Source organism: Anabrus simplex, chromosome 1 (assembly GCF_040414725.1).
Source record: "Anabrus simplex isolate iqAnaSimp1 chromosome 1, ASM4041472v1, whole genome shotgun sequence".
In the NCBI taxonomy this organism is placed as follows: Eukaryota; Metazoa; Arthropoda; class Insecta; order Orthoptera; family Tettigoniidae; genus Anabrus; species Anabrus simplex.
Window position 1 is genome coordinate 1,499,233,210 of NC_090265.1, and position 20,066 is coordinate 1,499,253,275.

The 20,066-nt window shown below is 38.3% G+C and overlaps 1 protein-coding gene across 2 annotated transcripts in view; it reads left to right on the forward strand.

Annotated features, from left to right (window-relative positions):
• Positions 1–20,066, forward strand: part of LOC136858446 (unconventional myosin-IXa) — an 842,620-nt gene that overhangs the window by 61,959 nt on the left and 760,595 nt on the right. For both annotated transcript variants that reach the window (XM_067137995.2, XM_067137996.2), the window contains exons 4-5: positions 9,437–9,531; positions 9,896–10,058. In XM_067137995.2, coding sequence (XP_066994096.2) covers positions 9,437–9,531; positions 9,896–10,058 — 258 coding nt within the window. The remainder of the gene's footprint in view (positions 1–9,436; positions 9,532–9,895; positions 10,059–20,066) is intronic.

The following is a 20,066-nucleotide window of genomic DNA, read 5'->3' on the forward strand; positions in this document are numbered from 1 at the left end:
AAGAATATGGGTACATATGCGGTAAATATGAAAGTCGCTGCTGCGGATGCTTGATTGTCATTTGTTCACAAGTGTTGCTGGCATGTTGGGTGTGCGAATAGCCGATCTCGCGGGATATTGTACTTTGCGAGAGTTGAGACTGTTGGTTACGGAAGTCTACCTCGCTCACATTCGAGTTGCATATCTGTCCTGTGAAAGTTCTGTCTCGATAGTAAGCGATGGATTTAAAATGGCATCTGCGGTCATTTACTGTGCGTGAGAAACTTAAAGTTGTAAGCAAAGCTGAAATATACGGAAATTGTGCCGTTGGCAGAAAGTATGGTATTGAAGAACGACTCCACAAATTTGTGATAGAAAAACGTGAGTTAGGATATGGTGTTTCTAGTGAAATGTGTCAATTGAAAGCACTAGAGATCTCAAAAGAACTCAAAACACAGGGTTTTACTGCAAGCCGCGGATGGATCCGAAACTTTTATCGGAGAAAGGGATTGTGCATTCGGAGATGTACGTCTATTTCACAACGTCTCCCTGGGGCGTATGAAGAAAAATTAACAGCCATTCAGTGTCACATTATTCATTTGAGGAGGCAAACTTCTTATTTGCTGTCGCAAATTGGGAATGCTGACCAGACACCTGTCTATTTTGAAATGCCGTTGGAAAATACAGTGGATACGAAGGGTTCTAAAAGTGTAACCATCAGAACAGGTGGTAACAAAAAGTAACATTGCACGGTAATGTTGTGCGTATTAGTGGATGGAACCAAACTCCCTCCATATGTGGTTCTGAAAAGGAAAACTCTTCCGAAAGGAAACTTGGCGTCCGGTGTTATTGTTAGAACACGAGTCCGGCTGGATGGACAGTGCGTTAGTTGAGGACTGGGTGAAGTGCGTTTGCCAACGTCGCCCAGGAGCTTTGTTACAAAAACGAAACATGCTTGTGTTGGACAGTTACCGAGGACATACAACCGACACCATAAAAGATATGATGAGGAAAGGAAAAACCAATCTTGCAATAATTCCCAGAGGACTCACTTGTATTCTACAGCCGTTGAATGTGTGCGTGAACTGGCCTTTCAAAACTGCAATAAAACAGTTGTACACTGAATGGATGTCTGATAGTGATCACGCGTTAACACGAACCAGACGAGTGAAGAGACCTGAAGTGGGACTAATATGTGGCTGGATCAAGACCCCTTGCGCGCGCATTCCCAACATCCTTTCCTAAAAACTTTAAGAAACGTGGAATTTCAAATTCAGTGGACGCTAGTGAGGTCAGCTATTTGTGGAAAAATGCCAGCGACGAAGGTTCCTATGGTGAAACTTCAGATGACGACGGTGAGTTGTGAATGATCTGAGTATTGGACTGATTTCATTTACGATTTTTGTGATGATTTTATTAATTGTAAGCTGCTTGAATTTATATGTGTGGTATATTTGTAGAAAATTACATAGGTATGTAAGTTATTTGATTTTTTTTTTTCTTTTCGGTATTTTGCCGTCTCAAATTTAGGGTGCAGGTCTTATTCGGTGGCGGGTGGTATTCAGAATTACATGGTATTTCTCTGCAACACGACACCATGCATATGGAGCAAATGCGAGATGAGTTCATGAGGAACCCAGTCAAATGCTTTTTTCTAAAGCTAGAAAGGCCATATGGACCATTCCCTTCTCTGTGTGCCTCTCTGACAACCACTAGATAGTATGGATAGCATCTGTTTTCTGCGGCCTTTAACAAAGTCACGTTGGTTTGATGAGATAGTACTGATGCTTTTAGGCGTGGGTCAATCGCCCGGTCGAAGATTTACATGGTGTGGCAAGGGAGCAGAGACGAATTGGGCGGTAGTTAGCGCAGATAGTAATATCATCCTTGCCATTTGAGGTACTGGTCTTCGTGTGGGTGGTATGTCATTGTCTTCAATGCATTTGTTGAAGAATTTTGCTAGAAATTCAGTTCCACATTGCTCATCTCCTTCCAGACTTCAAGAGGGATGTCTTCAGGTACAGTTGCTTGGTTATTTTACATTGCACGGATGGCAGTTTTAACCTCAGCAGGCATGGTGGGTGGTGGAACTGCACTATGCCCTGGATTGACTGTGGAGATAGCTGTATGTGGGAATTCCTCATTGCAAATGACATAGAAGTGTTTATACCAGTGTCAAAGTAGGCTTCTCAAAGGAGATGTCATTGTTCGTCCTTGTTGTGTATGACATGACCAATTCTTCCGTGGCATGCTGACGGGATCTGGTGATCCTGTAGATACTATTGGCTCCTAGGGTTTAATATAATTGTTCAAAGAAATCACAAAAGTAAGTGTGCTTGGCAGTTGCCACGGTTGTTTGGTGACAGATTTGAATTCCCGATAGCAGACCAGATCCATATCAGTTCTTGTTGGTGATCATCTTGGATCACTGTGTGCTGGACATCATCATTCCACCACCACATATGTTTGTCCACAAAATGCTTTCCTGGTTTTTTCAGTCCTACCACCCTATGTCTTCCGCACTTGATCAAATTCATGCCACGGTCACTCCCCATGTACCCTTCACAAAGTGGTCAATATTCAGGAGGGGAAGGATGGTGTCCATTAGCACTATTGTTTTGACATGAAGCTTCCACCACTTGATGCATTCTGTGGTGATGACAGTTCAGACAGGTGGAGGAAGGTGAACCTGAAATGCAAGAACCAGGAGTATATGCTGAGAAGTGATGTCTAATGGTATCACTTAACAGTCCATGTTTAGCCTCAGATCGTTCCTCTTCACAATCCAGTAATCGATTTGCGACTTGCGACGATCACTGTTGTGTTTGATAATGTTGTAAAAGGGTTTCTTCAAGAATGCACGTACTATTGCCGAGTTGCATTCCAAGGCATGTTCACCAGCTTCATTATGAACTCATTCAAAACCATCCCTTGAGCTGCTAACGTGGCTGTTGAGATCTCCACCGATTAACAGATGTTTGCTGATGAAGATCCTATCTTAAAAACTCAGCGTAATTTAAAAACACTCCTAAAAAATTCACCCTTTTTATTTAATGAACACGAACATCAAAAACTCATCAACATGAATCCCAAATTACCCACCGTCAGATCACTGTCGAAAATACATAAAAATGACGTTCCCATTCGACCCATCATAAATAGCTGAAACAGCCCAACGTACAAAACTTCTCAGTTCCTCCAAAAATTCCTTAAGAAACATTTCACATTTCACAATAAATACCCTATAAAAAACTCAATAGAATTATGCAAAACTTTAAATAAATTTAATTTGCAGCCTAACCACATAATGTACTCATTTGACATTACCAATATGTTCTCGAACATTCCCGCTAAGAAAACTATCGAAATCATAGGAACTAATCTTTCTAAACACAGCACCTTAAGTCAGTTAGAAATAGAAGAATGCTTAAAATTACTAACCTTCGTCCTTCATAACAATTATTTTACGTTCAATAATAAGATATACAAACAAGAAGGTCTATCCATGGGTGATCCCATTTCGGGAATACTCGCCGAAATTTATATGGACAACCTCGAAAATAGTGAAATAACAAACAGCATTAATGGTTTGTGTCTTTGGCTACGCTATGTCGATGACACATTAGCAATAATAGACAAAAGCTGCAGCAATAGTGAAGACATACTAACTTAAACAGCCTTGATAATTGCATCAAGTTTACTAAAGAAGATGAGGACAATAATTTCATCAATTTTTTAGACATTACAATCACCAGGACTTTAAACAATTTCGATTTCCAGATTCACAGAAAACCTTCATTCACTCCCACTTTCACACCAGTCAAATGCTGGGCCTGTACCTTAATTAAGGCCTAAGGCACTCCTAGCCCTTTCCTATCACATCGTCGCCATAAAACCTATCTATGTCGGTGCGACGTAAATCAAATAAAAAATACTCTGTACGCAGCAGTAATCCTATCTACCGGAGATGAAGGGCAACAGATGACACAAAGCACATCACGACAAACAATGATCAATGTAATGTTATTGTTGATCAATGTTATGAGCTTTCTATATTGTAGGCCTTCACATTTAGTTTTCTTTCGACTCCGTGATTTGTAAAATATTTTATACCATAAACTGTACCGATTTTCATTAAATACTGTTTACCCATTTCTGGTTACTCGGCGCTAATATGGACTTAGTAACAAAAATCCAAAATCATGAATATCTTTGTGATCATAGCCAGTCCGGTAACAATGTATAAGACATGAATAATAGGAAATTTAATACTATATAACCTTAGTTATGTAGCATTCATCGATTACACCTCTATTTGAGAATTACATGTTAGGCCTTCCCCTAAACTACCTTTTCACTCAGCGTGAATAAAATAATTTACAGCCTAGACTATAGCGACTTATTTCCTGACTTTGCATACCGATTTTCATCAAGATAGGACTACTAATAACAACATTTGAGAATTATACTTTAGGCCTTCCCCTAAACTACCATTTTTCTCAGCGTGAATACAATTATTGATAGCCTAGATTGTAGCAACTTATTCCCCAACTTTGCATACCCATTTTCTTTAAAATACGACCACTAATAACATAAATAGTTGAGAATTCAATTTTAGGCCTTGCGCTAAACTACCATTTCACTCAGCGTGAGTAAAATGATTTATAGCCTAGATTGTAGAGGCTCACCCCCTGACTTCACATACCGATTTTCATTCAATTCTCTTCAACCGTTTTCTCGTGATGCGTGTACATACAGACAGACAGACATTACGGAAAAGTAAAAAGTGCATTTTCTTGTTACTATTGACATGACCGATACAGAAATAACATTATTTTCAAATTCTGAGCAATGTACAGACAAAACTTTTATTATATATATATATAGATTATAACTATAATTATATAATTATAATAATAATTGTATTGAATAGGTGGACGCAGTCATTTTATTCAAGAAATAATTTTACTTATTGTATCTTCAATATGGAACAAAATGAGATTAGTTACTTGTAACAAAGCAGGAATAGTCGAAGATGTCCCAAACAAAATTCCAAGTTTTAAAACCAAAATTGGCTGAGAAATAAAATGTGTTGCATTATATATTGAACACCCATCATAGTGTAGTAGCGTATGAATAACCTGCACACTGCACTCTAACCTACATGATCCTTGCTCCAGCTGTGACACTTCCTCAGGCTAGCAACTCGGAATCGCTCATACAATCTCAAGTAGCAGATTGCCGCTATTCTATGCTAGAGTATCGAGCTATTGCTTTAAATTAAATAATCATAATCATCAGCTCCAGTTTCCCGGGTGCAGTAAATGGGCACATTCCACTTACTTCTGTCCATGTAAATGTATTCTTCCTTATCGTGCTGCAAATCCGAATTTAGAGCCCGCCCACTGTACGAAATTGTGATGTTTTTAGAGTATACAGATCCGCTCTTCTTGAAATTATTTCAAACAAAACATTTGTACCACAGCCAGCAGTTATTCAAGGAATATAGCATGATTAAGTCTTAATTCTTTAGGGTATGAAAGCAAAATTTGAGTGAATTATCTTCATTAGTTAGTTTTTGTGTGACAGGTGCACTCAAACTACTGGCGGGCAAATTAAATCTGATTCCACAGTCAAAAATGTGGCCATTTATTGTGACTTGAATGGGTTAATGGTGATTTGTCTGTTGGCTGGGAGACATTTAGCCGTGAGCAGACCCCTTGGTGTTATTTGACAGGAGGAGGCTATGTACCGACTCTGAGTTTCACCCTCTCCATACCACCCACCCACCCACCCACCCACAAGGACTTGAACCAGGCCTTTCTGAAGGCTAGCGACATCACTCATTAGTACAGTAACAGTATCAATTAACTGACAGGTTGTGTTAACAGAATAACATCTACAGAGAAGTGCTTCATATTTATATCTGTATATCTATATTGGTGGGTCTTTTATGCAATTTTTTACATGACCATTGGAATTGTGTATAAATTGATAATGTGTTTGAAAAGTTGGACACTAAAAAGATATATGTACACTGCATCAGTGCCTTCAAACTATTCTATTGAAGGAAAATGTTGAGAATCTTTTGGACTGCTGACGTAACTGAAGATCAAAGTATGACTGGGATGCACAGTAGGGCAGCAAATTGCCAAATTGTTTGGTCACACACACTATCAGAAGAGATTGCCTAGAAAAAAGTGATCTGAAAGTGCATGGTTGAGGACTCATGAGGGTGTGGGAGAGCTCCAACATGATAGTTTTGTGAATCTATCTGAACACTCCTCTCCAGCAGGGCATGAGAAAACAAATATTTTTTTATGACATCTCTCTTCATGCTAATAGCGTTCTGGTTAGAAGAAAAGATGCCCTAATAGAGTGGAATATGAATTTTCTGATATGTATTGTATCCTAAAGCTTGTATGCCTTCAAACTCATTACACCAATTTGTTAGAAATTTTTCCTCCAAAATAGTTTTGCAGGTAACTCTGGTGATAAGAGTACCTAAAGTCATGCAGATAGTTATGTACAATTACATATTCAAGTGTATAAATATATTTTTAAGATCTGAAATCTGTTAAATGTATCAAGGGTCATTCGCATGGTTCCTAAATATTCACATGGAACTTTTAAATATTGTCATGATAAGTATGTTTATGATAGTTGTACTAAGTCCAAACCATTTACAGAAGTTGGCTTAAAATCTAGGGGTAGTCTCTATTATTCCTCATGCTTGTCTTATTCCACAATTCCAAGAAACTCTTGAACTTTTATCTGAAATTTAGTTATATAAGTTTCTGGATTATAAGAGGTCCCACAGTGACATTACAAATGATTTCTTGATCTTTAGACAACTTATCCTCATCACTTACCAGTCCATTTAGAAAATTTGTTCTTCAATTTCAAAATGCTGTCTATGTCCTAATCTTTCTCAAAACTCTTCAGGAGTCATAACTTAAAGTGTAATGATGGCATTAGAATTTTATTTCTTTCAATTATTTGATTCTTAATGGTCCTCTCCCATAGAATGAAATTCCTCTCTTAAGCCATTTCATATTGTTTGTTTACTGAATGCTTCCCATTTTACGTGAAAGTTACCGAATTTTGTAGTACCAGCAACATTTCTAAAGGTTTGCTTTGTTTCATTCAGTATGTTCACTACCTATATTCTGAATAACCAGTGTATTTCAGTATCTCATCCATGTTTCATAATTTCCTTCCTGTTGGAAGAGCAGATTAGGTGTAGTAATAAATACATTTACTAAGCTTTTATTGTAAATTTAAATTACTAAAGAAAAGAGTGTCTGCTCTTTAGAACAGGTACTTTATTAATCTTTCAGAAGGCTATGTACACTATCACTGGAGAGGATGTTGTTTGAAATTTTATATAGGTCATATAAGACAAGGTCATCTTTTACTACTACAGATTCCATCCCTGAGATGAGATTCCATTAGTTCAACTGTCATTCTGTTTCAGATCATCATCATCATTTTGAGATACTAGATGACTTCATTTCTTTCTGGAAAATTTGGATCAAGTATGAAATATTCTGATTCATGTTTTGAAGAGATTGTTCTTAGTTCTTGTTCCCCTGGTATTCATACTGGATTTTAGGAGTTATTGGGCTGTAGCAATTCAAAAGTCTTTCAGCTGAAGGCAGATTGGGATAAACGAAAAATATTCATCTATCCCTGTGACTGTTAAGGCTTCAGCCTGGAGACAGCAGTCAGTATTATGTTCATATCGCTGCTTATGAGTGATAAGCTGACAGACTTGGAAGGGAATTGCACAGGGTAGTATAATTGGTCTGTTACTTTTCTTAATATACGCAAATGATTTAGGGAACAATATAACATCAAAAATAAGATTGTATGCAGATGACATAATTGTTTATAGGGAAATAAATAACATTGACGATTGATCAGAATTACAAAGGGACCTTGAGAGTATCCAACAATGGGTTGAAGAAAATAATATGAAGGTTAATGGAGGCAAATCAACTGTTACAACATTTACAAACAGGAGCTTTAAAACTGAATTTGAATATACTTTGGATGAGGTGGTTATCCCAAAAGATGGTAAGTGCAAACACTTAGGTGTGAGATTTGAAAGTAATTTGCACTGGAAGGGTTATGTTGATGACATTGTTGGGAAAGCATACAGATCGTTACATGTCATAATGAGGCTACTTAAAGGATGCAATAAAGGGTAAAAGAAAAAAGTATTGTTCTTTGTTCTTTCTAATTCTGAACAATCCTCAGTGTTATTTATTTCCCTATAAACAATTATGTCATCTGCATACAATCTTAAGTATGGTTCGTCTATTATTGGAATATGCAAACTGTTTGGGATCTTCACCAAGAATACCTAATAAAAGAAATAGGTAGTGTGCAGAGGAAAGCAGCAAGATTTGTAACAGGGGATTTCAGGAGAAAAAGTAGTGTATCAGAAATGTTAGAGGAACTTGGGTGGGAAACTTTAAGTAAGAGAAGGGAGAAAACTAGACTTACAGGATTATATAGAGCCTATACAGGAGAAGCATGGGGAGAAATCCGTGAGAGGCTTCAGTTGCAAAATAATTATATCGGCAGAACTGACCACAAGTATAAAATTAGAAGGAATTTTAGCAGAAGCGATTGGGGTTAATTTTCATTCATTGGGAAGGGTGTGAAGGAGTGGAACAGTTTACCAGGGGTAGTATTTGATCCTTTTCCAAAATCTGTACAGATATTCAAGAAGAGAATAAACAGCAACAGAAAAATAAATGAAATGTTAGAGGGCATTCGACCAGTGCAGGATATTGTAAATAAAAAATGTGTATGATTAAATTAATTCCATCCCCTGGACTATGGAGTAGAGGTGTGAAGTATAGTCTTCGAGGGTCCTGGGACCGCTATGGTAGCTGTGAAGGCCCTTCAGGAACTCTGAAAAGTGGTGGAAAAAGAGGTCTGGTTAAGACGCAGCAGGTCGTTATGCTACTGTACTTAGGTTCCAAAATGGGTAAAAAATAAATAAGTAAATAAATGCAATGTTAATTTTAATCTTATACCAGTTGTATAGTATTATTAGAAGTAATTTCACATACTGTATATGAGATGACTATGTAAGTACAGGAGATATTATAAGTAGAATTTTGTAAACAATATAAATTTATTAAGGATGAGGTGTGTGTTTAATAGAAAAAATTGTTAGCGTAAATTGTATAATATTGTATTCTAGGAAAATTTTCTTCTTCTCTTGTTAATTTAAAATTTAATGCTTGACAATAAAGTATTTTAGTGTACCATTTGCCACCGAGGTAGACACCTCATTTGTAAATAAAGAGATTTTGATTGGATTTCAGTCTAGTAATACTTGGTCCACTGCATATTAGATACATGATTTGTATGATCAAATCCCTGATATATATATTTCAGATTTTTAAACTTTTTAAACTTCTTTTTTCACGTTTTCCAGGCATTTGGAAATGCGAAGACTGCTCATAACAATAATTCTAGCAGATTTGGGAAGTTCATCCAAGTTAACTACAAGGAAAATGGGATGGTGCATGGGTGAGTATTCTCATTCTGTTGCAACTTTTTAATATAACTGATATGTGAATGTTTTATTCTGATTATAGTAGCAGCAATTGTTAGAAATAGTAACTTGGTGTGATGTCTTAGGTGCTATTGTATGAAATGTTTCTGTGGTAACTAAACTTAAATCTCCAGATTAAAATGCTTCTAAGGGGTAGGGGCCAAAATGCTTGCTGAAGGAATTATCAGTATACCTTTTGCTGTAGTTTTCCTTGATTGATTTTAACTATGTTTAGATTTACTGCCTTTGACTCTCATTAAAAGATAATTATGGTTATTGATTCCTAATTTTTGATTCCTTTTTTGTAGACCAGGTTTAATTTTGTATCTTTTTTTGTAGAGCGGTTGTACAGAAGTATTTATTGGAGAAGTCGCGTATTTGCTCACAAGGACGTCATGAGCGCAACTACCATGTATTTTACTACCTTCTGGCTGGAGCAACTGAAACTGAGAAGCAAATTCTTCATCTGCGAAAGATTGAAGATTATCATTATTTAAGTCGGGTATGTTGGAACTCTTATGTATATAAAAGGAACACTAGGAGGATCGTTTAACAACATTTATGATCCTTTTTTGATAAAAAAATGTTTGAAATTACCACTGATATTTTTTAGGTTTGCTTGCAGTTATTCAGAACAAGGATCCACAGTTAGTTTTGATGAAGGTCCATTTTAAAATCTTCTAAGCAGTAGCGGTTTGTGACATTTTACTTTTGCAGGCCTCTGCTGCCATTTCAACTTCCCCTTTCTGGCCACTTTTTACTTACCAGCCCCGCAGAATTTTAGATGACATAACACCATTTATATAATAAGAATAATAATCCGATGACAGCCTGAAAATAAATGTACTTCCGAGATGGATCAATCTCGTAGCGAAAATAAGATTTTATCTTGGGAAAAAAAAATCATCATCATTTTACAGTTCCAGTTTCCCGGGTACTGTTTGCGAGCCTCTTCCATTCTGTCTTATTGAGATACATTCTATTGTTAATGACGTCCTTCAGTGTCCTTTACGATGTCCATTCAGTGCGTTCTTGGTCTTCCCACCATCTGTTTCCCTGCCACATGTCGCTCCAAGTTAACATACGCTGTCCTTGTTGGCTCCATCCTCATTACATGCCCAAACCACCTCAGTCTGGACATGCTGATCCGATTTAACAATGATGTAATAATTTCAGCTTCCTTCCTAACCACGTCATTCGTCAACTTGCCCAATTTGTTTTTTTTGAATTATGGACCTAAGAAACTTCGTCTCGGATGCCTGCAACCTTGATGAGTCTTTCTTAGTGAGGGTGCAAGTTTCAATACCATAGGTTAAGATTGATATGAAGTACTGATTGAACATCACTAGCTTTGATTTTGTTGGTACTTTGGGATTCCAGAGGAGTGTTTTGTACTTGCTGGTAAAAGTGAAAGCTCTTCTGCACTCTATTTGCCACCTCCTTTGTGGCTAGTGTATTTCGAGATATTACACTGCCGAGGTTTGTAAAGCTTTCCACACTTTCTAGTGGATGGCTTCCTAGCATGATGTTTGCTGGTCGTCCCTCTCTGTTTATTGCCATCACTACTGATCTGAGTTTGCTTATCTTGAGATTGAACTCCTGGAACTTAACCTTCCATTCATTGAGTCTCGGCTGTACTTGTTCCTCAGTTTCTCTTCAGATCATAACATCATCAGCAAAGACCATTGCATTTAGTTCATCAGAGGTTTTCTTGATGTTCTTCATTATGTCATCCATCCATGATGGTGAAAAACAATAATGGGGATAGTGCACTGCCTTGCTGGACTCCACTTTCGGTCTTGAACCAGGATGAATGTCCGTCACCCAATCGCACACAGCTGGTACAGTTCTCATATAGCATCTGAACTTTCCTCACCAGTCCCTCTGGCACATTCCTTTTTCTCAGGCATTCCCATATCTTCTCTCCTGCAGTGCTGTCATATGCCTTCTCAATTTATATGTCATTTCCTACACAATGGCTTCAACAGGCCCCCTAAGGAACTCCTCTTCCCATAGCCATTGTTTCTCCCTTAGTTTGTCAGGTTTGGTAACAACCAGCCAACCCTTGACCAGACAGTCGCAGGTAGTACCGTCTACTGTCGCATACGGTAGCAGGATGTACCTGACCTAATACCAATATAAATGGTCCGTTATTGGACATTATAAATTTCCCAGCTAACTCATTCCTGGTTGCCAGCGTTTTGCCCTTGTGTGCTATGTTGGGCTCATCAGTTGGTACTTAGCATACCCATCAAGATGCATGGCTAGTGCATACTGCGTAGGCTACTTGGAGCCACCGGCAGTGCCAATGCACTATGACAGACTTTCTTTCATTACCAAAAATTGATTCCTGCTTGGCCATCAGATGATATAGATGTTGATTCCCATAGGGAACCTGAAATATTTGTACCGAATGAGTAAATTTATAATGTCCAATAACGGACCATTTATATCATCATCATCATCTCAATTACATTCAAATCTCAGAGCATGAAAACATATTTAGAAATTTGACCAACCTATAAATCGTATCACGTTATAGGTACCTTTTAATACTTTATTTTAGCATCTTTATGGAACTGAGTTGTTTAAATGGTCATTAACCTATGTATAATGGATATCATTGGTTTGTAAAATGTTTTGGAATTTATCACTAATAATACCGTATTTACGCGATTAATCCTTGCATATTTTAAAAAATAAATTGTGGCAAGAAACTGGAGTGCGGGTTTTGTTTGCGTCAATGTTGGGAACAAGCTCCTGGCTCACCTAGTTTTTGATAGTGGGTGTAGAGTTATGCTTTGTATAACCACAGATGGAAGAAAACTGCCCCCATATGTCATATTTAAATGGAAAACAATTCAGACAATTAATTTAAAACTGCCTTTACATTAAAAAAAAAAAAGTATTTTACACAGTAATTTAAATTCAGTAATTCATAATTTCTCCATGTCACGATAGAATGCGTCTTCCGGAACATGCAGGGGTAGCTTTCCACACTTTCACTCACTTCGGTGTGTTGGCAGTTTGTTTCATAGCTGCTAAGTTTGAGTGAAATCGTAATTCGTTTGTATTCACAGTTTTAAGGAACGCTCAGTATCGCATAACAGGCAGTGTGTGTGAAGAAGCAGAATCCGCGAGCACTGGCGAGAAGTTTTGGCGATGCCGACGGTTGGCGAAAAAGCGTGGCTCATAATTATAGTCAATTCGTACGCAACTAAGCAGTAATGACGCGATAAGTGAGGTACCTGTATACAGATTTAATACGATGAGAATTGGGACTTCGAATTTACGACGTGCTAAGCAGGAAAACGTGTTGAGCGGACTAACGAGGTTTCCCTTTATTGTAATTATCATTGTAATATTATTATTATTGTCATGTGGGTATACTGAGTCCTTTGGGGCTACTTCCACTGAGAGATAGTTTTGTAAATAAAAAGCACAAATAACTTTACACCAATCTGGCAGCTGACTCATGAAGAGAATAGACGTTTAATTTACAGTCCTCAATGCGGGAATGTGGAAGAGTGAAGGCTGCAGTAACATCATCAAGAAATTGCGAAAAGTTAGATTTCCTTAATTCACAGTCATAGGATGAATTAAAGCAGAGATTTAACAGGTCGACCCACACTATATTGCGCCGTAACCACAAAGGTATTTATTGTGAGGTGCAATATATTACAAGCCACAATACATTGCACCGTGACTTTGGCTGGGTTAAGTACAGTCATCCAAACTGTTGCTTGCAAAAACAAATGCTCAGTACTTCAAGCCACTATTATACAACAAAAAATCATGGATGGACAAAAACTACATTCAACGCAATTCCTTGTATCATAATAGAGGATATAAAAAGATTTCTTAACAGGATCAACCAGACATCAACAAGATTATTTAGGCTTTCTTGAAACAGGTGAAAGAAGTTTGGAATGGACGTAAGATATTAATGACTTAAACTTCAAACCATCTGGCAAAGGAAAACAACTGTGTAATGTCAGAGATTAGTTTTTTCTTTTTCTTTTTTCTTAGTGACTTCCCTTGTGATGATAGTGACAACGAAGTTTTGCATTTTCCTAATTTGATGATGGTTTGTGTATATATATTGTACCAGGAAGGCATAGGCCCTGGCACATACAAGTTATAAATCTTTATTCATGAGCGAACGCCTAAGTTATGATGTTACAAGTCATTAACCTCATTTTTGGTCCGTAGTGACGACAGTGATTACATACAATTTACAAAATGTACTAGTTGGAATATTTATCACTATAACAGTAGTCTTCCCATTTGTTGTGTAAATCTCAATGGTTAGAGCAACATTCTAACCATCGGAAAAATTTTCAACGTATATTCCATTTTAACGTATTCTCACCTGAATGTGTTTTAACCAATTTAACTCAAGAAGAAACACCAAATGTTCATTCCTGATCTAATTTTCTACGATAGGAACATATGTTTTATACATATTTTATTCTTCAAATCTACTTGGTGGTTAACACGACAATAATATTGACTTTCACCAAAAAGTTAAAAGAAGAGGATCCATTTCAATTCCAGACAAATGCTGGTTAAAAAACTTCTCACCAATACAGTAAAACCTCGTTAATTCGAAGTTGTTGGGACTCAAAAATCGGACTTCGAATTATGTGATTTCGAATTAACCGCCAATTCGCAATTCAGATGTACCAACCCTTCCCGCGTTACAAAATATTATATGACCCGTTATGCATGCAGTTAACCTTGATTCACAGTTTATACCCTTCAAATGCCATGAAAAAATAACTATTCCCAAAATGTATCCAAGAAGGTGCATTTACAGTATTCAAGTAATTCACTCGGATATCTCACTGGCAAACATAACCTCATGCAATGAAAGAAAGAAAGAAAAAAAAAGCATGATTCAGAGACAGGGAGAAATCTATGCTGGCTCCCATGTGCAAGTGCTTTATTAATTGGATTACTATACTTTGTGCATTTTAGATGCCTTGTATTTACAAAGGAAGTACCCGATGCCCTTAAAATCGAACTTTTCTATGACTTTATCCTTGTACGATTTCCCGCCATGGTTCTTCTCTCGTACTTCAGAAATGTAAACACTTGCCGCGTCACAAAGTATTCTAAGACCCATTAATACATGTAATCACCTCGATTCACAGTTTAAACCTTTCAAATGCCATGGGAAAAACTATTTCCGAAATGTATCCAACAAGGTGCATTTACAAAGTTCAAATAATGCACTTGGATAAATCACTGACAGACATAACCTCACGCAACGAAAGAAAAAAATCACAGAATTCAAAGACGAGGATAAATAATGCTGGTCCCCCTGTGCAAATGCATTATTTTTTGGATTTCTGTACTGTTTGCATTTTTATATGCTTTGTACTGGCATGGAAAGTGCCCGATGCCCGTAAAACATTGTGGTTTATCGAACTTTCCTATGACGAGGGGATAAAGTTTCTCGCTTCCATCCCATGTGCATTGCAACGCACTACTATGACCCATTTAAAACCATAAGACCATTTGGGCTTGCATTAGAAAGTTTCACCGGCAATGACAATATTGTTCGGTGCCTACGAATTTATTATCTGAGCTACGCTTTTTTGTCAACTGTCGCCATCGCCAGTGTTGATGTAGATGTTGATTCCCATACGGAACCTAAAATATTTGTTCTGAATGAGTAAATTTATAATACCAATATAATGGTCCGTTATTGGACATTATAAATTTTCCAGCTAACTCATTCTTGGTTGCCTGCTTTTTGCCCCCGTGTGCTAAGTTTTTCTGTCAAGGACAGACACTTCATCTATATATCGAGAGGGTAGTGACGTATATCGGCTCTCATTGGAACGAGATGTCATGTGACACCAAGGGAGGAAGTGGGAATCTGAAGAGGATTTATATAGATCTACACGGCGTGGTGAAGATCATTCCTCTTAGCACACGAGGGCGAAACGCAGGCAACCAAGAATGAGTTAACTGGAAAATTTATAATGTCCAATAACGGACCATTATATTGGTATCGCCAGTGTTCACGGATTCTGTTTTTCCGCACGCTGCCTGTTGCGTGATATTACGGCATTCCTTACAAGGTTGAATACAAAAGAATTCCGATTTCATTCAATTTAGCAATCATGAAGCGCTCTGTAGACCTACCGAAGTGAATGTAAGTGCGGAAAGCTACCCTTCCACGTTCCGGAACACGCGTTCTATTATGACGTGGAACGGATAAATTTCGAGTAGAAATTACTCTGTAACATACTGTAATAATCGTGGTCGCCACGACATTCACATAATTTGATTGCCCACCCGAATTAATTGTATATATATGCATCATGTATCACATGTAATTTTATTCATTATTAACGTCCATCATCATCATTTATGTAATTGTACGTAAGAACGAGATATAATTTTTAATTGTAATATATTAGAATATTCCGTGGTAATGTCAAAACAGGTCTTGCGCTAACAGGCTACTTGGTGTTTCGCAATAGTCCAGGAAGGTTAATTTTGGATGGTTCTTGGAAACGTACGCAACAGCAAGAGGAAGCTACCTAATTTCGTTGTTGCGACGCTAAATTACCCCATATCACGTGCTCCTATCAGGGGGGCTTTTTCTGTCAAGGACAGACACTTCATCTATATATCGGGAGGGTAGTGACGTATATCGGCTCTCATTGGAACGAGATGTCATGTGACACCAAGGGAGGAAGTGAGAATCTGAAGAGGATTTATATAGATCTACACGGCGTGGTGAAGATCATTCCTCTTCATTCTGTATTCTGCATTCTGCATCCGACTCTGCTATTTGGGTGCATCGCTTACGATGTGCTTATACTCAACATTTCTTATTGGCTCTGTGAGACTTACGCAGATTATTTAGAAAGACAAGTTCGTATAATATAGAAGGACTGGATGTTTTCCGTTCTCTCTATTCAATTAATTCCGATGTGGAATTTCACATTGTAAGGCTGGTACTATGTTTTGGTACTCAGCAAAATAGGGAGTGATAGATTCAGGGTGGAATCCATTCCATGAAGCAGATGACGAGGATGATGCTGTTGGAAGAGGGACGACAACTATCAACCACGAAAGCAGACTACGAGAAGATCAACTCCGGTGAGCATTAGTAATCCCTGTTAACACAAGTCCGCGCGTGTAGTAATGAATTGTAATCTCAGTCAGTAATTTTTAATTTTGGTAAAAACTCGGTTTTACGTAATTTCATCTTTTTTTTTAATAAAACTTTTTTCTTTTTACATCGTTAAATAATTGACTTTTTAATAGGTTCCCTATGTTTTCCCACATGGTATTTAATGGTTAGTATCCCTGTACCTCATGACCGAGATAGTCTCATTAAATTATGTTTAGTACTTTTTATATCTAAATTCGGTTTCAAATTACATTTAATTTCGAAGCCTGGCATCCAGCATGCAATTGTTTTTAATTATCTATATCGAGTGTTTGTTCTGTTACATTATGACACCATGACGTGGGGCGCGAAAACCATTAAGTACGATATAGGGAACGGCAAATCTGAAGATAGATTCTGTGTTTTCTTAAGGGGCGAAAGTGCTATCAATAAATTTCAATATTTCAGTATATGTTTGATGTTAGAAAATCATGGCAGATCATACGCAAGGTATGATGTTACGTGTTGGTAGTGTGCTTAGAGGTGGTTCGTCAAGTAACGATAAAGACATGGTAGACGAGTCTCTGGAGGAGATGAGAGTAGATAAGACAGATAGCCAGGCTCAACATGATGACTCAGAGGATAATAAATTGGGGGGCGGAGTGGAGGTTATCCCTACCACCGAAGAAAATAACACGGAGTTAAGAGGTTTTATACAGTCTATGTTTAAATAGTTAAAGGAGGAGTTGAAGGATCAGGGGAAGGAAATCAATGAAAAATTAGAGCAGCAGGGGAAGGAAATTAAGGCAGACCTGGAGAAAACTAAGAAAGAGCTATGTGACAAACTTAGAGAGTACAAAGCAGAAACTGATTAAAAAAAATGAAGGAACATAGTAAGGAAATAAGCGAGCTGTTAAAAAAGAGTGAGAATTGCGATAAACGGTTAGAGGAACAGAATGAGAAGACTGAACAACATAAGAGAGAGGTGGATAAGAAGTTCGTAGAGCAAAAAAGCGAACTTTTAGAAGTTATTGGGAAGGAAAATAATAAAACTAGGGAGAGAGTAGAAACACAGGAAAGTGAAATTAAAGCGTTAAGAAACAAACAGACAAGCATGTTAAGTGAGATAGAAGGTAGAGATATGAAAGTTGAGGAGAGAGTCAATAATGTAGAAGCGAAGCTGAGACGGGAGATACGAGAGAAACAAGGTAGCTGTGATGGGGTGAAACATGGAGGAAATTACGTAAGAGAAGAGGAATTACCGAAGTTTAATGGGAAACAAACCAACCCACTGGACTTCCTTAACCTTATTCAGAAGCGGTTTGAGCGAAACATAAATGAGGGGTATGTTGAATGGGAGCAGGTTTTGGAAATTATTAGCAGTGCTTTCGTGGGAGAAACGAGATCCTGGTTCGTGGTGTACCGTAACAGTATGAAAGACCTCAACGAGTTCCAGAATAAATTTAAAGAAAAATACTGGAGCGAGAAAATTCAGAGTCGTGAGAGGGAAAGAGTCGTTTTTGGCAAGTTTAGTGCGAATGAGGGGGTATCCATGACGGAGTACGTCTTGGCTCATGTCATGATATGCCAGAATTTAGCTGGGATAGCGACGGATACTGACGTAGTAAGGCTACTACTCAGGCATTTTCTTGAACGAGTAAGAACTGCAGCGGTAATGCAGAAAACTAGCACTATTCAGGAGATGAAACAGCTGCTCACTAATTTTTTTTTTTTTTTTTTTGCTATTTGTTTTACGTCGCACCGACACAGATATGTCTTATGGCGACGATGGAATAGGAAAGACCTAGGAAGTGGAAGGAAGCGGCCGTGGCCTTAATTAAGGTACAGCCCCGGCATTTGCCTGGTGTGAAAATGGGAAACCACGGAAAACCATCTTCAGGGCTGCCGACAGTGGGGCTCGAACCCACTATCTCCCGATTACTGGATACTGACCGCACTTAAGCGGCTGCAGCTATCGAGCTCGGTGCTCACTAAATTTGATGGGTTGGGAAATATGGAGAGTAGAAACGGGAATGCGCAAGATTATGCCCCGCAGTATGAGCGCAGGGAAAACCGTAGGCAGCTGAACTACGAAAATAGAAATCAAGGAAACCCTAGGAGTAACGGGAACCAACAACGAGCAGATCAGCAAGCAGGTAACCGACAGGCGGATAGGAATGTGAGCACTAGCGAGACGAACGGTCAGGGCCAAGTAAGACATTTAAACTAAGTACACCGGGCGAGTTGGCCGTGCGTGTAGAGGCGCGCGGCTGTGAACTTGCATCCGGGAGATAGTAGGTTCGAATCCCACTATCGGCAGCCCTGAAAATGGTTTTCCGTGGTTTCCCATTTTCACACCAGGCAAATGCTGGGGCTGTACCTTAATTAAGGCCACGGCCGCTTCCTTCCAACTCCTAGGCCTTTCCTATCCCATCGTCGCCATAAGACCTATCTGTGTCGGTGCGACGTAAAGCCCCTAGCAAAAAGAATAAACTAAGTACGGGCTGTAATTCAGGGTCTGTATTTCAGCCGTATCCACCGATAACCCAAAGTTGTGTTATGGAGTTATCGTATGACCTAGATGTAAGAGATGATTTAATGTTTGAGCCACAGCAGGAATATATTAATAAACAGGAACAAGTGGTTAATCCCATTGTTAAGTTAGAAGTATGGGGGCGGGTGTTCAGGCACTTATTGACTCAGGTAGTCAGAGATCATGTGTTAGTTATGAGTGGTATATGAGTTTTGTACAACGAGGTATTTATGTGGAGGAAATGCCAGTTAAGAGTACATATATCATCACTGCTGTTGGCAAGAAGTCCAAACAAGTATGTAAGCAGGTGGCATTACCTATAAGTATTGCTGGTTCTATTATGGTTCAGATATGTTTAGTTATTCCGCATCTTGTATTTAATATCATCTTGGGATGTGACTGGCTGACGTCACACTCAGCACAGTTAGATTACCAAGAAGTTGTGCTTAACTTAACGTGGAACAAGACTCATATTAAAGTCAATTTTGAGGGCGATAATCAGGGGAAACAGGGTGATTGTGCCATGGAGTGTGTTGTCAGGGTTTCACAAGCTATCGAGGAAGCTAGATAGAGCTTTAGGGAAGAAGAAGTTAGAGAGAGCTTCATTCTGTGTCATGTGTTGGTAGATAAGGGTCAAAAGGACGCATTATGGGAAGCTGTGAGCAAGAGTTGCTTGGAGGAAGGACGGCAAGACGAGTTATTGACTGTATTGCTTGAACACGTCAATGTATTTTCTGTGAAACCTGGCCTAACTCATGTGTATGAGCATTCTTTTTCTGTACTGGATAGTAGTCCTTTTAGTGGACCGAGGTATGGCATTCCACACAAGTTTTCCAAAGCAG